Raw genomic sequence first — 12588 nt, forward strand, 5'->3', positions numbered from 1 at the left:
ATCGGACAAAAATCAAGTGTTTTTTTTTAAATCGCGCAAAAATGTTTCACATTGCGGTACCATCAACATATGAAATGATTATCATCAGCTGGCAAACCAAATTATCGTTAGCGCGCCAAATTAATTTGCGAGCAACAAAATCGAAAAATTCAACAAAAAAAATGTCGAAACAAAAAACGATAACAAATTTTTTTAAACGAAAAATTATCGATGAAATCGATAATGGAGCGATCAGTAAAAAGCATTGCATCAATGCAGTCGTCGGCGGTGGTGATGATTCTTCAAATGACAAACGATCTAATGATAATTCTGGTGATAACCGTAATGATGATGATAGACGACGTGTTGCTTGTGGATATATTTCAACAAAATGGTATAAAATTTTCGAACAAGAATTTCAAAAACAATATTTTAAAAATTTAGAAAAATTCATTGAAAATGAACGAAATTCTCGTACAATTTATCCACCTGAAAATCAAGTATTCAGTTGGTCATTTCATTGTGATATCGATAATGTTAAGGTAATTATTTTAGGTCAAGATCCATATCATGGTCCAAGACAGGCTAATGGTCTTGCATTCAGCGTTGAACGTAATGTTGCTAAACCACCGAGGTAAGCAGAACAAAAATTTCTTATATTTTCAAAACTGACATGAAAAAAAAATCTCATTCCATTCTCATAGCTTAATCAATATATTCAAAGAAATTAAAAATGAATATCCTGAATTTCAAATACCATCACATGGTGATTTAAAACAATGGTCAAATCAAGGTGTATTATTATTGAATGCATCACTAACTGTACGTTCAAATCAACCAAATTCACATTCAAATCATGGTTGGGAACAATTTACTGATTCAATAATTCGTTACCTAAATCAACATTATTCAAATCGTGTTTTTTTACTTTGGGGTAGTTATGCACATAAAAAAGGTTCATTTATTGATTCGAAAAAACATTTAGTTTTAAAATCCGTACATCCAAGTCCATTATCAGCAATGCGTGGTTTTTTCGGTTGTAATCATTTTAAACAATGTAATGATTATCTACAAAAACATAATATTAAACCTATTGATTGGACTAAATTGGATTGATTGAGTGATGGACGATTATTAAAACATTCAAGAATCAATATTTATTTATTTTTTTTAAAGTTACCATTCATCAAGTTAATTGTCAAACAAAACAAAGCAAAAAATGCAAACACACACAGATAACATAAATGTAAAAAAAGACAAATTTTTTCTTTGAAATAAAATCGCATTGATATCTTTCAATTATTATCATCTATTATATCAATATATAACCATTGATATCTAAGGAACTATAAAAGAATTATAATTATTATTATGAATTTTTTTGTTGTTGAAAACATTTTGTTAATTTTTGTTAAAATGTTTTCAACAAAAAAAAAGGAACAACAAAATTCGTCAAGTAAATCACACACACACACACAAGAACAATACAAACATTCGAATGTTTGAAATTATTTCATCTAAATTAATCTAATTTACTATCTAGGTAATTGACTGTGAATTACCATTATCATTCATATTTTTTTCTGTTTGAATATCGGTTACATATCACCGAATATTCCGGCAAATGTTTTACGTAAATTTCGCATTGTATCATCTACTTCTTCTTTTATTTCACCGACGATTGCATTCTGTGAATCACGTTTATTTAATGGTGGTGGTTGTTTTTGTTGTTGTTGTTGTTCATCATTAATGTTTACTGTTGGATCGAATGAACTTGCAAACGGATTAGTTGAATTAATTTCATTGATTGTCTTGTTGGTTGTTGCAGAAGCGACCGAAGGAACTGTCGATGTTGATGATGGCGGTGGTGGTGGTGGTGGCGGTGCTTTATACGGTGGATTTGTTGATGATGACGTTGATGATGGTGGGGGTGGTTTAGGCGGTAATGGACGATTACCCGTCGAAAATGATGGACCGCTTGATTCTTTTGAGCCTCTACGATTCATAATCGGTGGTGGTACGGATGTTGTTGGTGGCTGTGATGATTGTGGCTGATTGGTCATCGATGTTAGTGATGGACGTTTCGATTGTTGTTGTTGTTGCTGTTGTTCATTCGATTCCGGTTCATTAGCCGAAATGCTAGCTCGGGATTGTTGTTTACTGCGAAGGGGAAAAAAATTTCATCAAAAAACAAAATTTTTGGAAAACCAAAAAGATATTTACATTAAAATATTTTTGCAAATAGCATTCATTCGTTGTATGATTAATTCGACAATATTTTTACGATCTTCTTCCTGTGTATCGCCCAACAAAGCCATATCCGAACCACGTACTTTAACAATAAATTCTTTACCATCTTTATCGATAATACCTTCTAATGAACAAATATCTAAACAACCAAATGAATCGGAAACATTATCTATCCATTTTTTATAACGATCATTAAACGATATTTGTTCCAATAATGCTGATCCAACATTTGCTTTCCAATTACCTGATACAGATTTTCGTCTAAACAACAAAAAAATCAATTAGAAAACATTTTCTTGTAAGTTTTCAATAACAACAAAAATGATTCTTACGTAAATGTTTTATAATTGTTTCCAATTTTTTGTAGAATAAAATCGCATTTAGCATCAATAAATGGTTCGATTGTACAATATTTATCGGTTATCATTAAAACACTACGTATATCTTGATATTGATTAATATTTTCAATTTTAACTTTTCCTAAACCCGAACTTGATGATCCTATTTTAACTACACAAGGTAATTTTGGTACACCGCTCTGTTCGAAATTAATAAATTTTAATGATAAAATTTCAAACAAAACAAAAATACTAACCGAATCTTTATATGTTTGATAAAATGTTTGTTCAATTAATGGAAATGATTCTTTGCCTTGTTTTCGTTGTATGGCCAATAAATTGGCAAACTGAAATTTGATCAAAAACAAACGGATAAAAGTTACTTATTCAAACAAACAAACAAAAAAAGAAAGAATTTTCTAAACTTACCACCCATGCTTTATCCTGAAAATTATAAAAACTTTGTAATGAATTAATCGATGGTACTAGACCATATTTTAATCCAACAATAATATCGCTATAATTTTGATTACCATCCTGTATATGTTGACGAATCAGTACGAAATCTGGACGAAATGTACGTGCAATACGAAAACCATTACGATCAACAGTATAAATGGATACGATAGCTCCATGTTCACAATTGGCCGATAAATTTATATCTTTAAATTCAGCCTGGCAAACAAAAACCGAGCAAAAAACAAACACAATTAATCAGAACTAGGTAAACAACAATCTATGATTACCTGTTCAACTTTAATATCCCAATCACCAATTAATCTTCTTCCACGAAAATATTTCGACCTAAAAAAAAACAAAACAAAACAATGTTAATAATTAATTCAAACAACAACAACACCTGGATAATTAATTAATATCAAGCACTTACCAATCCACTAAATGATCATCAATAATTAATAGAATTTTATGTCGATCTTTAATAACGGCAGCAACTTGTGATGTTGCACGTGCAATTTGTTGTACAGTATTTGTTACCAGACTACTTCCTGTTAATGATGTTGCACGTGATAAAAGACCTGTAACACTTCTTGATACATTCGATGCTGCTGTTGATGATGATGATGATGCAGCGGATCCGGCAGTTGGTTGTGGTGATACCGGGGCACTTGTCATCATATTTGATGATTTAAAATTCAATAACATTCCGGTTTTTGGATCAACATTCGTTGATGATGTTGGTTGATTGAAACCAGCATTATTGGTTTGTTGTTGTTGAGTCGATATTTCCTAGTTTAAAAAAAAATTCAGAAAAGAATCGTCTTTAAAATGAAATTACAAACCTCTTGATCATCTTGACCTTCGCCTTGTAGGTCACCGGATGAAAAACGCCTCTTTAAAAATGTTGTGGTCGAGGCAAAACCTTGACGAAATGTTGTGAATGAAATTTTGAATGATTTTGTTTTTCGGGTTCAATCAGAAAAAAAAGTGGAAATTAAATAAAATCAATCAACAATTGATTGATCGAATGATTGATCGTAAACACAGAATAAATATTTTCTTTTAAAAACCAAAAAAAAACTTTTCAATCAAACATCAAAGATTCTTTGGTTAAAGTGTCGGGTGTTCTGTTTCTCTCTCTCTCTCTCTCTCTCTCTCTCTCTCTCTCTCGCTTGATTCTTTGATCCAATTTTTCTTTCTTTCTCTTAATGTTTTTGGCTAATAGAAATGATGATTGTGAAGCAAACAAGGAAAGAAGAGCCAGAAACATTTTTTGGAACAATTGGCGCTTGCGTTCCAGAAGGAACCAGAAAGAAAGGAAAAGAAAAGAATTTCGTTTCATTGTATCCATTGTGTGTGTGTGTGGATTGGGTATTTAGATGAATGAATGAAATCAAATATAGATCATTTAATTTGCTATATGCTTTATATAATTTTTTTGACATTTAACAACCAAACAAAGAATTGAAAAGGAAAAGCCAAAAAACCCGAATTTAAATCTCAAAATTTTTCCCGTGGTAACGTACTATACGTACGGTTTGATATTATTGATTTTTTTTTGCTTTTTTTTTTGAAAAACTGTTTTTCATTCGATTTTTTTTTGCGGGTTTGTTTGAAAAGATTTTTATTTTTTGTTTGGTTTTTTTGTTTGGTTTGATTATCAACAAAATCATTTAGAATGGATACAATTGACGAAGAAACATTGAAAATGATTGAAGAAAAACGTCAAAAAGCAATAGAATTATTGAAAAGAAAACGAGAGCAGCAGCAGCAACAACAACAAGAGCAACAGCGTGCAAATTCTGTAAATAATCAGCCCGATGATGGTAAATCAACATCAAAATATTTTCGTACGGAAAATGAAAAACGACCGATGAATAATGTATCGAATCAAAATTCAAATCAAAATGCTCAACCAAATTCATTTACACAGCTAAATGATCGAAATAAATCGACCAAAACGAACGGAATTGCATCATCGACATCATTACCTTCGAAACCACCGAAAAGAACGATAAAAATGTCGGTAAAACTTTTGAATAAATCACGTTTTCATGTTGAATTCACTTATGAAGAAGAAATTATCAAAAAATTTAAACATTATGAAACAAGACAATATGATCCGATCAAAAAAACATGGTCATTTTCATTGACAGAATTTTCCCGATTTATGACCGATATGAAAGAATTGAATGGTAAAAATTTTATAATTGTTTTTGAAAAAAGTTTATCCGAATCATTGATAAAAATATTGATTGAAAATCAAAATATGCGTAAATTGAAGATTGATTTATCGGAAAAATTGGACGATGATTTTTTATCAAAACTTTATCCATATCAACGTGATGGTATTATATTCGGCGTACAACGTAATGGTAAATGTTTAATAGCCGATGATATGGGTTTAGGTAAAACAATTCAATCGATTGGTATTGCTAAATGGTTTCGTGATGATTGGCCATTGATAATTGTTTGCCCGTCATCATTGCGATATCAATGGAAAGAAAAATTATTAGAATATTTCCCGGATATTAATGAATCGGATATTTTTATTGCAACCAAAGTAAAAGAAATATTTCCACGTGTATCAATTACCATAACTAGTTATGATTTAATTGTACGAATGAAAGATCGTTTAAAAATCGAAACAAATCGATTTTATCGAATGATTATAATGGATGAATCACATTATATTAAATCGGATGATTCACAACGAACAAATGTTGCAACACAAATTGCCCAATCATGTAATCGAATAATTTTGTTGACCGGTACGCCGGCACTTTCTCGGCCAATCGGTAATTATTCAGTTTTGTTGAATTAACTTTGATTTTGATTTGATTTTTTTTCGGTCAAAAGAACTATTTCCCCAGGTCAATCTGATTGCACCGGAACTTTTTCCATCCAAACATACATTTGGTCAAAGATATTGTCAGGCAAAACAGCAAACATTTTTTCGTAATGGTCGATCGATGAGTGTTTGGAATTATAAAGGTGCTGATAATCTGGATGAATTACGTATAATTTTGGAGAATACAATTATGATACGAAGATTGAAAAAAGATGTTCTCAATGAATTACCAACGAAAAAACGTGAAATGGTATTATTATTTTGAGAATGAAAAAAAATGAAATGAAATTGATTTTTTAAAATGATTTTCTTTCTCTTAGTTTTTATTATCAATGGATCATTTAACGGAAAAAGAACTTGCAGTATTAAATTATCACAAAGGAATAACTAAAAATTCAAAACAAAATAATCAACGTCAAATGGTTGCATTTGAATGGTTTCATAAGACGGCCGAACTTAAAATACAGGCTGTCAATGAATATTTGAAAGAATTAGTGAACAAAACAGATGATGATACACAAATAATCTGTTTTTGTCATCATTCAATAATGATGAAAGCTATTGAGGACATGTTAATTGATGAAGAAAAAAGTTATATTCGTATTAATGGTACAATAAATGCAAAAAATCGTCAACAAGCATGTGATACATTTCAAAATGAAAAAAAATATAAAGTTGCTTTATTAAGTTTAACTGCTTGTGCAACTGGATTGAATCTAACATCAGCATCGATTGTAATATTTACAGAATTATATTGGACACCGGGTGTTTTAGCACAAGCTGAAGATCGTGCACATCGTATTGGTCAATCAAAAAATGTTAATGTTATTTATCTTGTTGCAAAAAATACAATGGATGAAATGTTATGGCCAATGTTAAGTAAAAAATTGGAAACACTTAATAAAGCTGGTCTTAGTCGTGATACATATGATGGTACATTTAATCCATTGGATATGGCCGATGAAAATCAATCATTATTAACAGAATTTTTCAATTATTTAGATAATGAAAATAATCTGAATGATAATCCAACTATTGAAACTTTGAAACAACCGACTATTGAATCTATGTTGAAAAAAATTTAAACAAAATTGTCATTTTTGAATAAAAAATCCTCGTTTTTCCTTTGTTTTTTTTTACATTAAAAAAAATCCAATGCGTATTCATTTTACAACCAGAAAAAAACCCAAAACAAAAAAATCCAATGTACACACACACACACACCATGTGGATTGCAATCCTTTTTTTTTTATCACCAACCAACCAACCAATCATCGTTTTGGTCGAGGAAAGGAATGACCTCGAAGTACAGAAAATAATAATAGTTTTTTTCTATCTTTCGTTTTGGCCATAAGCATCATGCGCGTTTGATTCAAACGTTTTTTTTTACGTAAATGATGCGTATTTTTCAACAAAAAAAAAGAAGGAAGAGTTTATTATACCCTTTTTTCTCTCTATTTTGCTTTTTCCACAAAAAAAAAAATTGATGTTGATGGAAAAGTGGTTGCTGGATGATGATGATGATCAGAGATTTTTATCAAATGCATCACATGTGATGATTTGAATCTTTTTTTCTTTCGATAACGATATGTGAACGGGTTTGTTTCTTTTCTTCATTTTTTTTCGTTTGTTTGTTTCAAAGTTTCTGAAAGATCCAAACACTTTTGGATCATATTTTGATGCAAATTTGCAAAAAAAAAAATCAATCAATTTTAGTAATTTAAACGTGCAACAACAATTTATTTATTGTGTGTGTGTGTGTGTGTGTGTGTGTTTAACCATCGCCCCATCGTCTACGCAATTTTGATTTTCTATTTTTGATTTGCAGAAAAAGAGAAATCCTTCATGTTTTTTTTTTTCGTTATTGAAATTTCTATTTGTTTGTTTGTAAATGCAGAAGCCATTGATGATAATGATGAAATTGCCAAGAATGCAAAAATGCAAAAATGCAAAAAACGATCCAATATGAAAAAGAGAGAGGAGAGAGAAAGAGTAAAATTTAAAAGTTTATAAAAATTTGTAATTTTTTTTTTTAAAGAGAAATTTATCTATTAATGGCTATTATTTTCTTACGTTTTTCTTTCAAGAACAAAAATTTTGATCAAATTTGACAACAAAGACAAAACATATGTTACTAAAATCGAATGTTTTTTTTTCTTTCGAAGAGGGAGGATAACTACGACCAGCTGACATTGATGTTTATCTGATGACCAAAGCAAAACACCACCCCCAACAACAACAACAACAACAACAACAACAATGAAGAACAGAAGATTTTAATCAAAATTGGATTTTTGTTTTAAAAAAAATTTCCTATTCTCCTGGTTAAAGTCATAATACATTATGACCATAAAGTTATAAATGAGAAAATAATCGTCTGCAAAACAGAATACAAAGTAAAACCAAAATGATTATGTAAATTTTTCGGAACATTATTGATAAACGATGGTCGTAAAATTATTATGACCATTACCCCTGTTATCATTATGATCATTATCATCATGACAATGTCATGTGTTCCAAGTCTCTATCCTTCCTTCTTGTTGGCTATATAAACAATAACAGTAGTCACAACAACAAAAAAAAAAATATTACTTATTGAGTCGAATCAGTTTCGAATAAAACCACTTAAGTTAAAATTGACTTTGTCGTCGTCGTCGTTTACATTCGAAAATATCGTCAGCCACTGATTATCGTTTCTTTTGAATGATAATTTTTCATTTAAAAAAAAAGAAAACTTTTCATTGGATCTCATTTTTTTGATTTGAAAATGAAAATTGGTTAAATCATCTCTCTGTGTGTGGTATGTATTGATGGTATTTAGCCTTGTTGCTTGCTGCTTTTCGTTCTTCTGATTTGTTTTCAAATAGGATCCACAAATTAAAGCCCTACTGTATTCTCTCGCCCAAAAAAAAACTCTCGATTCAAATATGTTTTTAGCCTTTTAAAAATATAGAAAAACAAGTCTTTTTTTTTCATCATCTAATACATAAAACTACGCACTGTTGTCATCATCATTCTCTTTTTGATTCATTCATTCATTCATTCAACATCATCATCATTAGAATATAATCAAATCTTGTTTTTTTTCTTTCTCTATTCCATTTCTCTATTTACGACATAATATTTTGCCTTCTGTCCTCTCTCTCTCTCTTTTGCACATACTGTTTACCACTTCACGCCACGAAGCGCCTGTTCACTTCTTTATCCTCTATATATAAATTCTCTCAACAATTTTTTTTTCTTCTCCACCACAACTCATATCATTATCATTCGTCGTCGTTCCATATATTGCACATACCCTGTACATACATATATCGATACATTATGCGATTCGAATAACGTAAAAACAGCCAAAGAAAAAGAGAGAGAAAAAGATCATAGAGTTTGTTGTTGTTATTTGTAATAGTTTGGCTTTGGCTTAGTTTACTTTGCCTTCTTTCAATCATCATCATCATTTTCTCTTCCTCTTCTTGCTTGTTGTCCACAATATATTCTTTTTGGCCAATTCTCACTTAAGCTTTTGCTGTTATTCACAGTTTTAAATCACCAAAAAAAAGAACAACCACAAGAAGATTGTTTCGTTTCGTTTTAATTTTTTATGCTCTTTTCCTCATCATCTTCGTTATCTATCTTCAAACTGAAAGAAAAAAACGACGTCTGTCTTTCAGATTTTTTTTCCTCAAATAAATAAAAAAAACTCTATACTTTCCTCCTCCTCATCATCATCATCCTCGTTGTTGTTGTTGTTGTTCTTCTATCCATTACAACCAAACTAACAACAACAACAAAAATTGCTGTGTTTTTTTTTTGTTGTTGTTGTTGTTATTACTCTTTTTCAATTCAGTCATTTCATTTCATTTCATTTTTTTTACCCCAATATTACACACATATATACAGGTTATTATTATATGTTCACTGTGTGTGTTTGTGTGAAATCAAATCAAAATCATCATCATCATCATCGTTTTTTTCTCTCTCTTGATCAACATTCGAAAAAACAATTAATAAGATACGAAGAAAAAAAAAGATTCTTTTTGGATCCTTGTGTCTAGAAAAACGAATAATTTGTGAGAAAAGTTGAAGACGAAGACGACTACAGAATCTAAAAAAAGAGAATTCTTTTCCCGTTTTTTCTAAATAATTAAAGACAAACAGAATCGATTTTTGTTGTTGAAGATCATCATCATCTGTTCTTTTCTGTTTGGCTTTTCCTAAGTTTCAAGAAACGAAACATTGGTTTTTCCTTTCAGTTTTTGTTCGTTTGGGTGCTCATTTTTTTTGTGAATCATCATCATCTGACGATCATCTTACTTCCAAATTTTGATCATCGAATTCGAATTGTTTGAAAAACATAAAAACAAAACAAAAATGTCTTCACCATCGGCTGGAAAACGTCGTATGGATACTGACGTTCTAAAATTGTATGGTTATTTTTTTTGTGGCTAAATTTAGTTTTTGTTTAATTTTCTTTTTTCTTTTTTTTCCTATAAACAGAATCGAATCCAAACATGAAGTCACAATTTTAGGTGGCCTAAATGAATTTTGTGTCAAATTTTTTGGTCCAAAAGGAAGTATGTATTTTATGTGTTTTTGTATTGTTCTTGTTGTATTAATTCTTATTTTTTGTTTCATTTCAATTCATTTAGCATCATATGAAGGTGGTGTTTGGAAAGTTCGTGTTGATTTACCTGAAAAATATCCATTTAAATCACCATCGATTGGATTTATGAATAAAATATTCCATCCAAATATTGATGAAGTGTATGTATTATTTATTCATCTATGAATTCTTTTTTCCATTTCTCTTTGTTTTTATTTAGTTCGGGCACTGTTTGCCTAGACGTCATTAATCAAGCATGGACAGCATTATATGATTTATCCAATATATTTGAATCATTTTTACCTCAATTATTAACCTATCCTAATCCAATTGATCCACTGAATGGTGATGCAGCGGCAATGTATCTACATAAACCTGAAGAATATAAAAGAAAAGTTAGAGGTATGCGTTTTTTTTCCACAGTTTCTTTTGTTTTTTTTTCTATATGGAATTTCTTTTATTGTTTTGTTTAAAATAGATTATGTTAAAAAATATGCCACAGAAGATGCATTACGTGAACAAGAAGAAGAATCTGATTCAAGTGAAAGTACAATGAGTGATTTTAGTGATGATGAGACCAAAGATATGGAACTTTAACATTTTATTCTTCAAAGAAAAACAAATATATAGAAACATTTTAATAGATAAAAATCATCATCATTATCATCATCAACCATCATCATCATCATCATCTACATACAGAATCAAACAAAGAATTTATTCATAATAATTTCTCTCTTTCGCTTGCCCATTTGATTCTGTCCAATTGTCTATTTTGAAACAAAAACACATACACACACGAAAACCATAACACATCTAATCTAATCTTCAAATTTCCAAACAACAACAACAACAAAACTACCATCATCATCTTCATCAACAACAATTTTAATCTTCTGGCATGATTCATTCATTTTTTTCTTCTCATACTTTTTAAATAATATTTGTTAAATATTCATATGTTTATCGATTTATCATATTTTCGTTTATAATGATTCGTTATATATTTTTTTCTTTTCTTCATCTTTTCACTCTTCACTCTTACACCATTTCTTTTCTCCTGAAACACAAACAAACACAAAATACACTGTCTTTATTTTCTTTATTTTCTTCTTTGGTTGTTTTGGATTGTTACTCAAGTTGGTAACACAATCAAAAAAAATATGGTTCAAATTCTGTTTGTTTTCTATCCAAAATTCTATGCAAAATCGAACATAATTCATCCACTATATACACTCACACATACACACCTACCACCATACTATTTCCACACACAAACACACCTTTACTTCCTATACTTGTAAAATACGGAAGGTATTTTTTTCAAAACAAAAAAAAAATTTTTGTCAAGTAATGGTGATGGTTTATCATTGTTTTTGTTTGTGTTCGAATGTGTGTGTGTGTGTAGTATATATTGAGTAGGAAAAGGGTTAATTTGTTGTAATTTTTGTTTGATTGATTTTTGTTTCCTCCCTCAATATTTCATTTCAAATTTTCAAATGTTGTTTATGTCAATCATTTTTCACACACACACATAAATCCAATTATACAATAATATCTTGAAGGGTGTCTTGAATCCAGTGTTTGTTTGTTTTCTTGTTTATTTGTTTTTTTTTTAATTTCCAAAATCAAATCTCTATCCACATTTCGAATTGGTCTCTCATTTTAATCATCATCATCATTCAATTCATAATCATCAACAACAACATTATGGCCATTAATCAATAATCAACAATTTTTTTTTCTTCTTCAAAAAAACATCAATAAATAAAATCAATCGATGATCTTCGTATTTTGTTTCTTCTTTTCTTCGTTTTGGTCGCAATAATTGCCAACAGTCTTTTCAACAAACAAACAAAAAAATCTTCAATTCTGCTGTTGATGTTCTTTTTTTCTTCTTTTTGCTCTATTTGCGTATTTTAGCTGTGTGTATCTTTTTCTTCTTCTTTTACTCTCTCTTATACATCACACACCAAACAAATAAAATGTCGATAATATCGTTATCGACAAACATTTTTTTTTTTGATGATGGATCACATGATGGACAGTGAGTGAGTGAAAACGTTCGAATCGAAAGATAATTCGAAAAAAATATTCCGGAAGAAGAA

General features: G+C 29.8%; 4 protein-coding genes and 1 long non-coding RNA gene across 5 annotated transcripts; 3 read left to right on the forward strand and 2 right to left on the reverse strand.

The window, feature by feature from the left end:
• The first annotated feature begins 41 nt into the window (after positions 1-41).
• On the forward strand, positions 42-1231 carry LOC113793994 (uracil-DNA glycosylase-like). The gene is made up of 2 exons (XM_027344072.2): positions 42-613; positions 684-1231. Exons 1-2 carry the CDS (start codon positions 42-44, stop codon positions 1093-1095), a joined length of 984 nt encoding a protein of 327 aa, XP_027199873.2. The 3' UTR covers positions 1096-1231.
• Positions 1232-1391: 160 nt separating this feature from the next.
• Positions 1392-4408, reverse strand: Syn (synapsin). The gene is made up of 8 exons (XM_075820284.1): positions 3869-4408; positions 3457-3815; positions 3314-3371; positions 2997-3242; positions 2825-2914; positions 2562-2767; positions 2203-2490; positions 1392-2139 (listed from the first exon to the last, which is right to left on the reverse strand). Exons 2-8 carry the CDS (start codon positions 3729-3731, stop codon positions 1578-1580), a joined length of 1725 nt encoding a protein of 574 aa, XP_075676399.1. The 5' UTR covers positions 3732-3815; positions 3869-4408; the 3' UTR covers positions 1392-1577.
• A 196-nt stretch (positions 4409-4604) lies between these two features.
• Positions 4605-7005, forward strand: Marcal1 (SWI/SNF-related matrix-associated actin-dependent regulator of chromatin subfamily A-like protein 1). Its single transcript, XM_027344048.2, has 3 exons — positions 4605-5824; positions 5886-6127; positions 6198-7005. Exons 1-3 carry the CDS (start codon positions 4705-4707, stop codon positions 6960-6962), a joined length of 2127 nt encoding a protein of 708 aa, XP_027199849.2. The 5' UTR covers positions 4605-4704; the 3' UTR covers positions 6963-7005.
• Positions 7006-7596: 591 nt separating this feature from the next.
• Positions 7597-9091, reverse strand: LOC142645069 (uncharacterized). The gene is made up of 2 exons (XR_012846254.1): positions 7951-9091; positions 7597-7750 (listed from the first exon to the last, which is right to left on the reverse strand). It is a non-coding gene; the product is annotated as an uncharacterized LOC142645069 (long non-coding RNA).
• UbcE2H (ubiquitin conjugating enzyme E2H) lies at positions 9049-12272 on the forward strand. The gene is made up of 5 exons (XM_027344039.2): positions 9049-10301; positions 10375-10451; positions 10527-10641; positions 10701-10882; positions 10959-12272. Exons 1-5 carry the CDS (start codon positions 10249-10251, stop codon positions 11075-11077), a joined length of 546 nt encoding a protein of 181 aa, XP_027199840.1. The 5' UTR covers positions 9049-10248; the 3' UTR covers positions 11078-12272.
• Positions 12273-12588: the final 316 nt, after the last annotated feature.

Source organism: Dermatophagoides pteronyssinus, unplaced genomic scaffold, assembly GCF_027571235.1.
Source record: "Dermatophagoides pteronyssinus isolate colony J.1.1.1.1 unplaced genomic scaffold, Derpt_VIB-CSIC_2022.12 sq0006, whole genome shotgun sequence".
NCBI classification, from domain to species: Eukaryota; Metazoa; Arthropoda; class Arachnida; order Sarcoptiformes; family Pyroglyphidae; genus Dermatophagoides; species Dermatophagoides pteronyssinus.

Coding starts and splice junctions, on each gene's coding strand:
- UbcE2H (XM_027344039.2), top strand. CDS start 10,249: ATGTCTTCACCATCGGCTGGAAAACGTCGTATGGATACTGACGTTCTA. Junction 10,452..10,526: donor ATTTTTTGGTCCAAAAGGAA/GTATGTATTTTA, acceptor CAATTCATTTAG/CATCATATGAAGGTGGTGTT. Junction 10,883..10,958: donor ATATAAAAGAAAAGTTAGAG/GTATGCGTTTTT, acceptor TGTTTAAAATAG/ATTATGTTAAAAAATATGCC.
- LOC113793994 (XM_027344072.2), top strand. CDS start 42: ATGTTTCACATTGCGGTACCATCAACATATGAAATGATTATCATCAGC. Junction 614..683: donor AATGTTGCTAAACCACCGAG/GTAAGCAGAACA, acceptor CCATTCTCATAG/CTTAATCAATATATTCAAAG.
- Marcal1 (XM_027344048.2), top strand. CDS start 4,705: ATGGATACAATTGACGAAGAAACATTGAAAATGATTGAAGAAAAACGT. Junction 5,825..5,885: donor GGCACTTTCTCGGCCAATCG/GTAATTATTCAG, acceptor TTCGGTCAAAAG/AACTATTTCCCCAGGTCAAT. Junction 6,128..6,197: donor CAACGAAAAAACGTGAAATG/GTATTATTATTT, acceptor TCTTTCTCTTAG/TTTTTATTATCAATGGATCA.
- Syn (XM_075820284.1), bottom strand. CDS start 3,731: ATGTTATTGAATTTTAAATCATCAAATATGATGACAAGTGCCCCGGTA. Junction 2,491..2,561: donor AACAATTATAAAACATTTAC/GTAAGAATCATT, acceptor TTTGTTGTTTAG/ACGAAAATCTGTATCAGGTA. Junction 2,140..2,202: donor ATTTGCAAAAATATTTTAAT/GTAAATATCTTT, acceptor TCCCCTTCGCAG/TAAACAACAATCCCGAGCTA.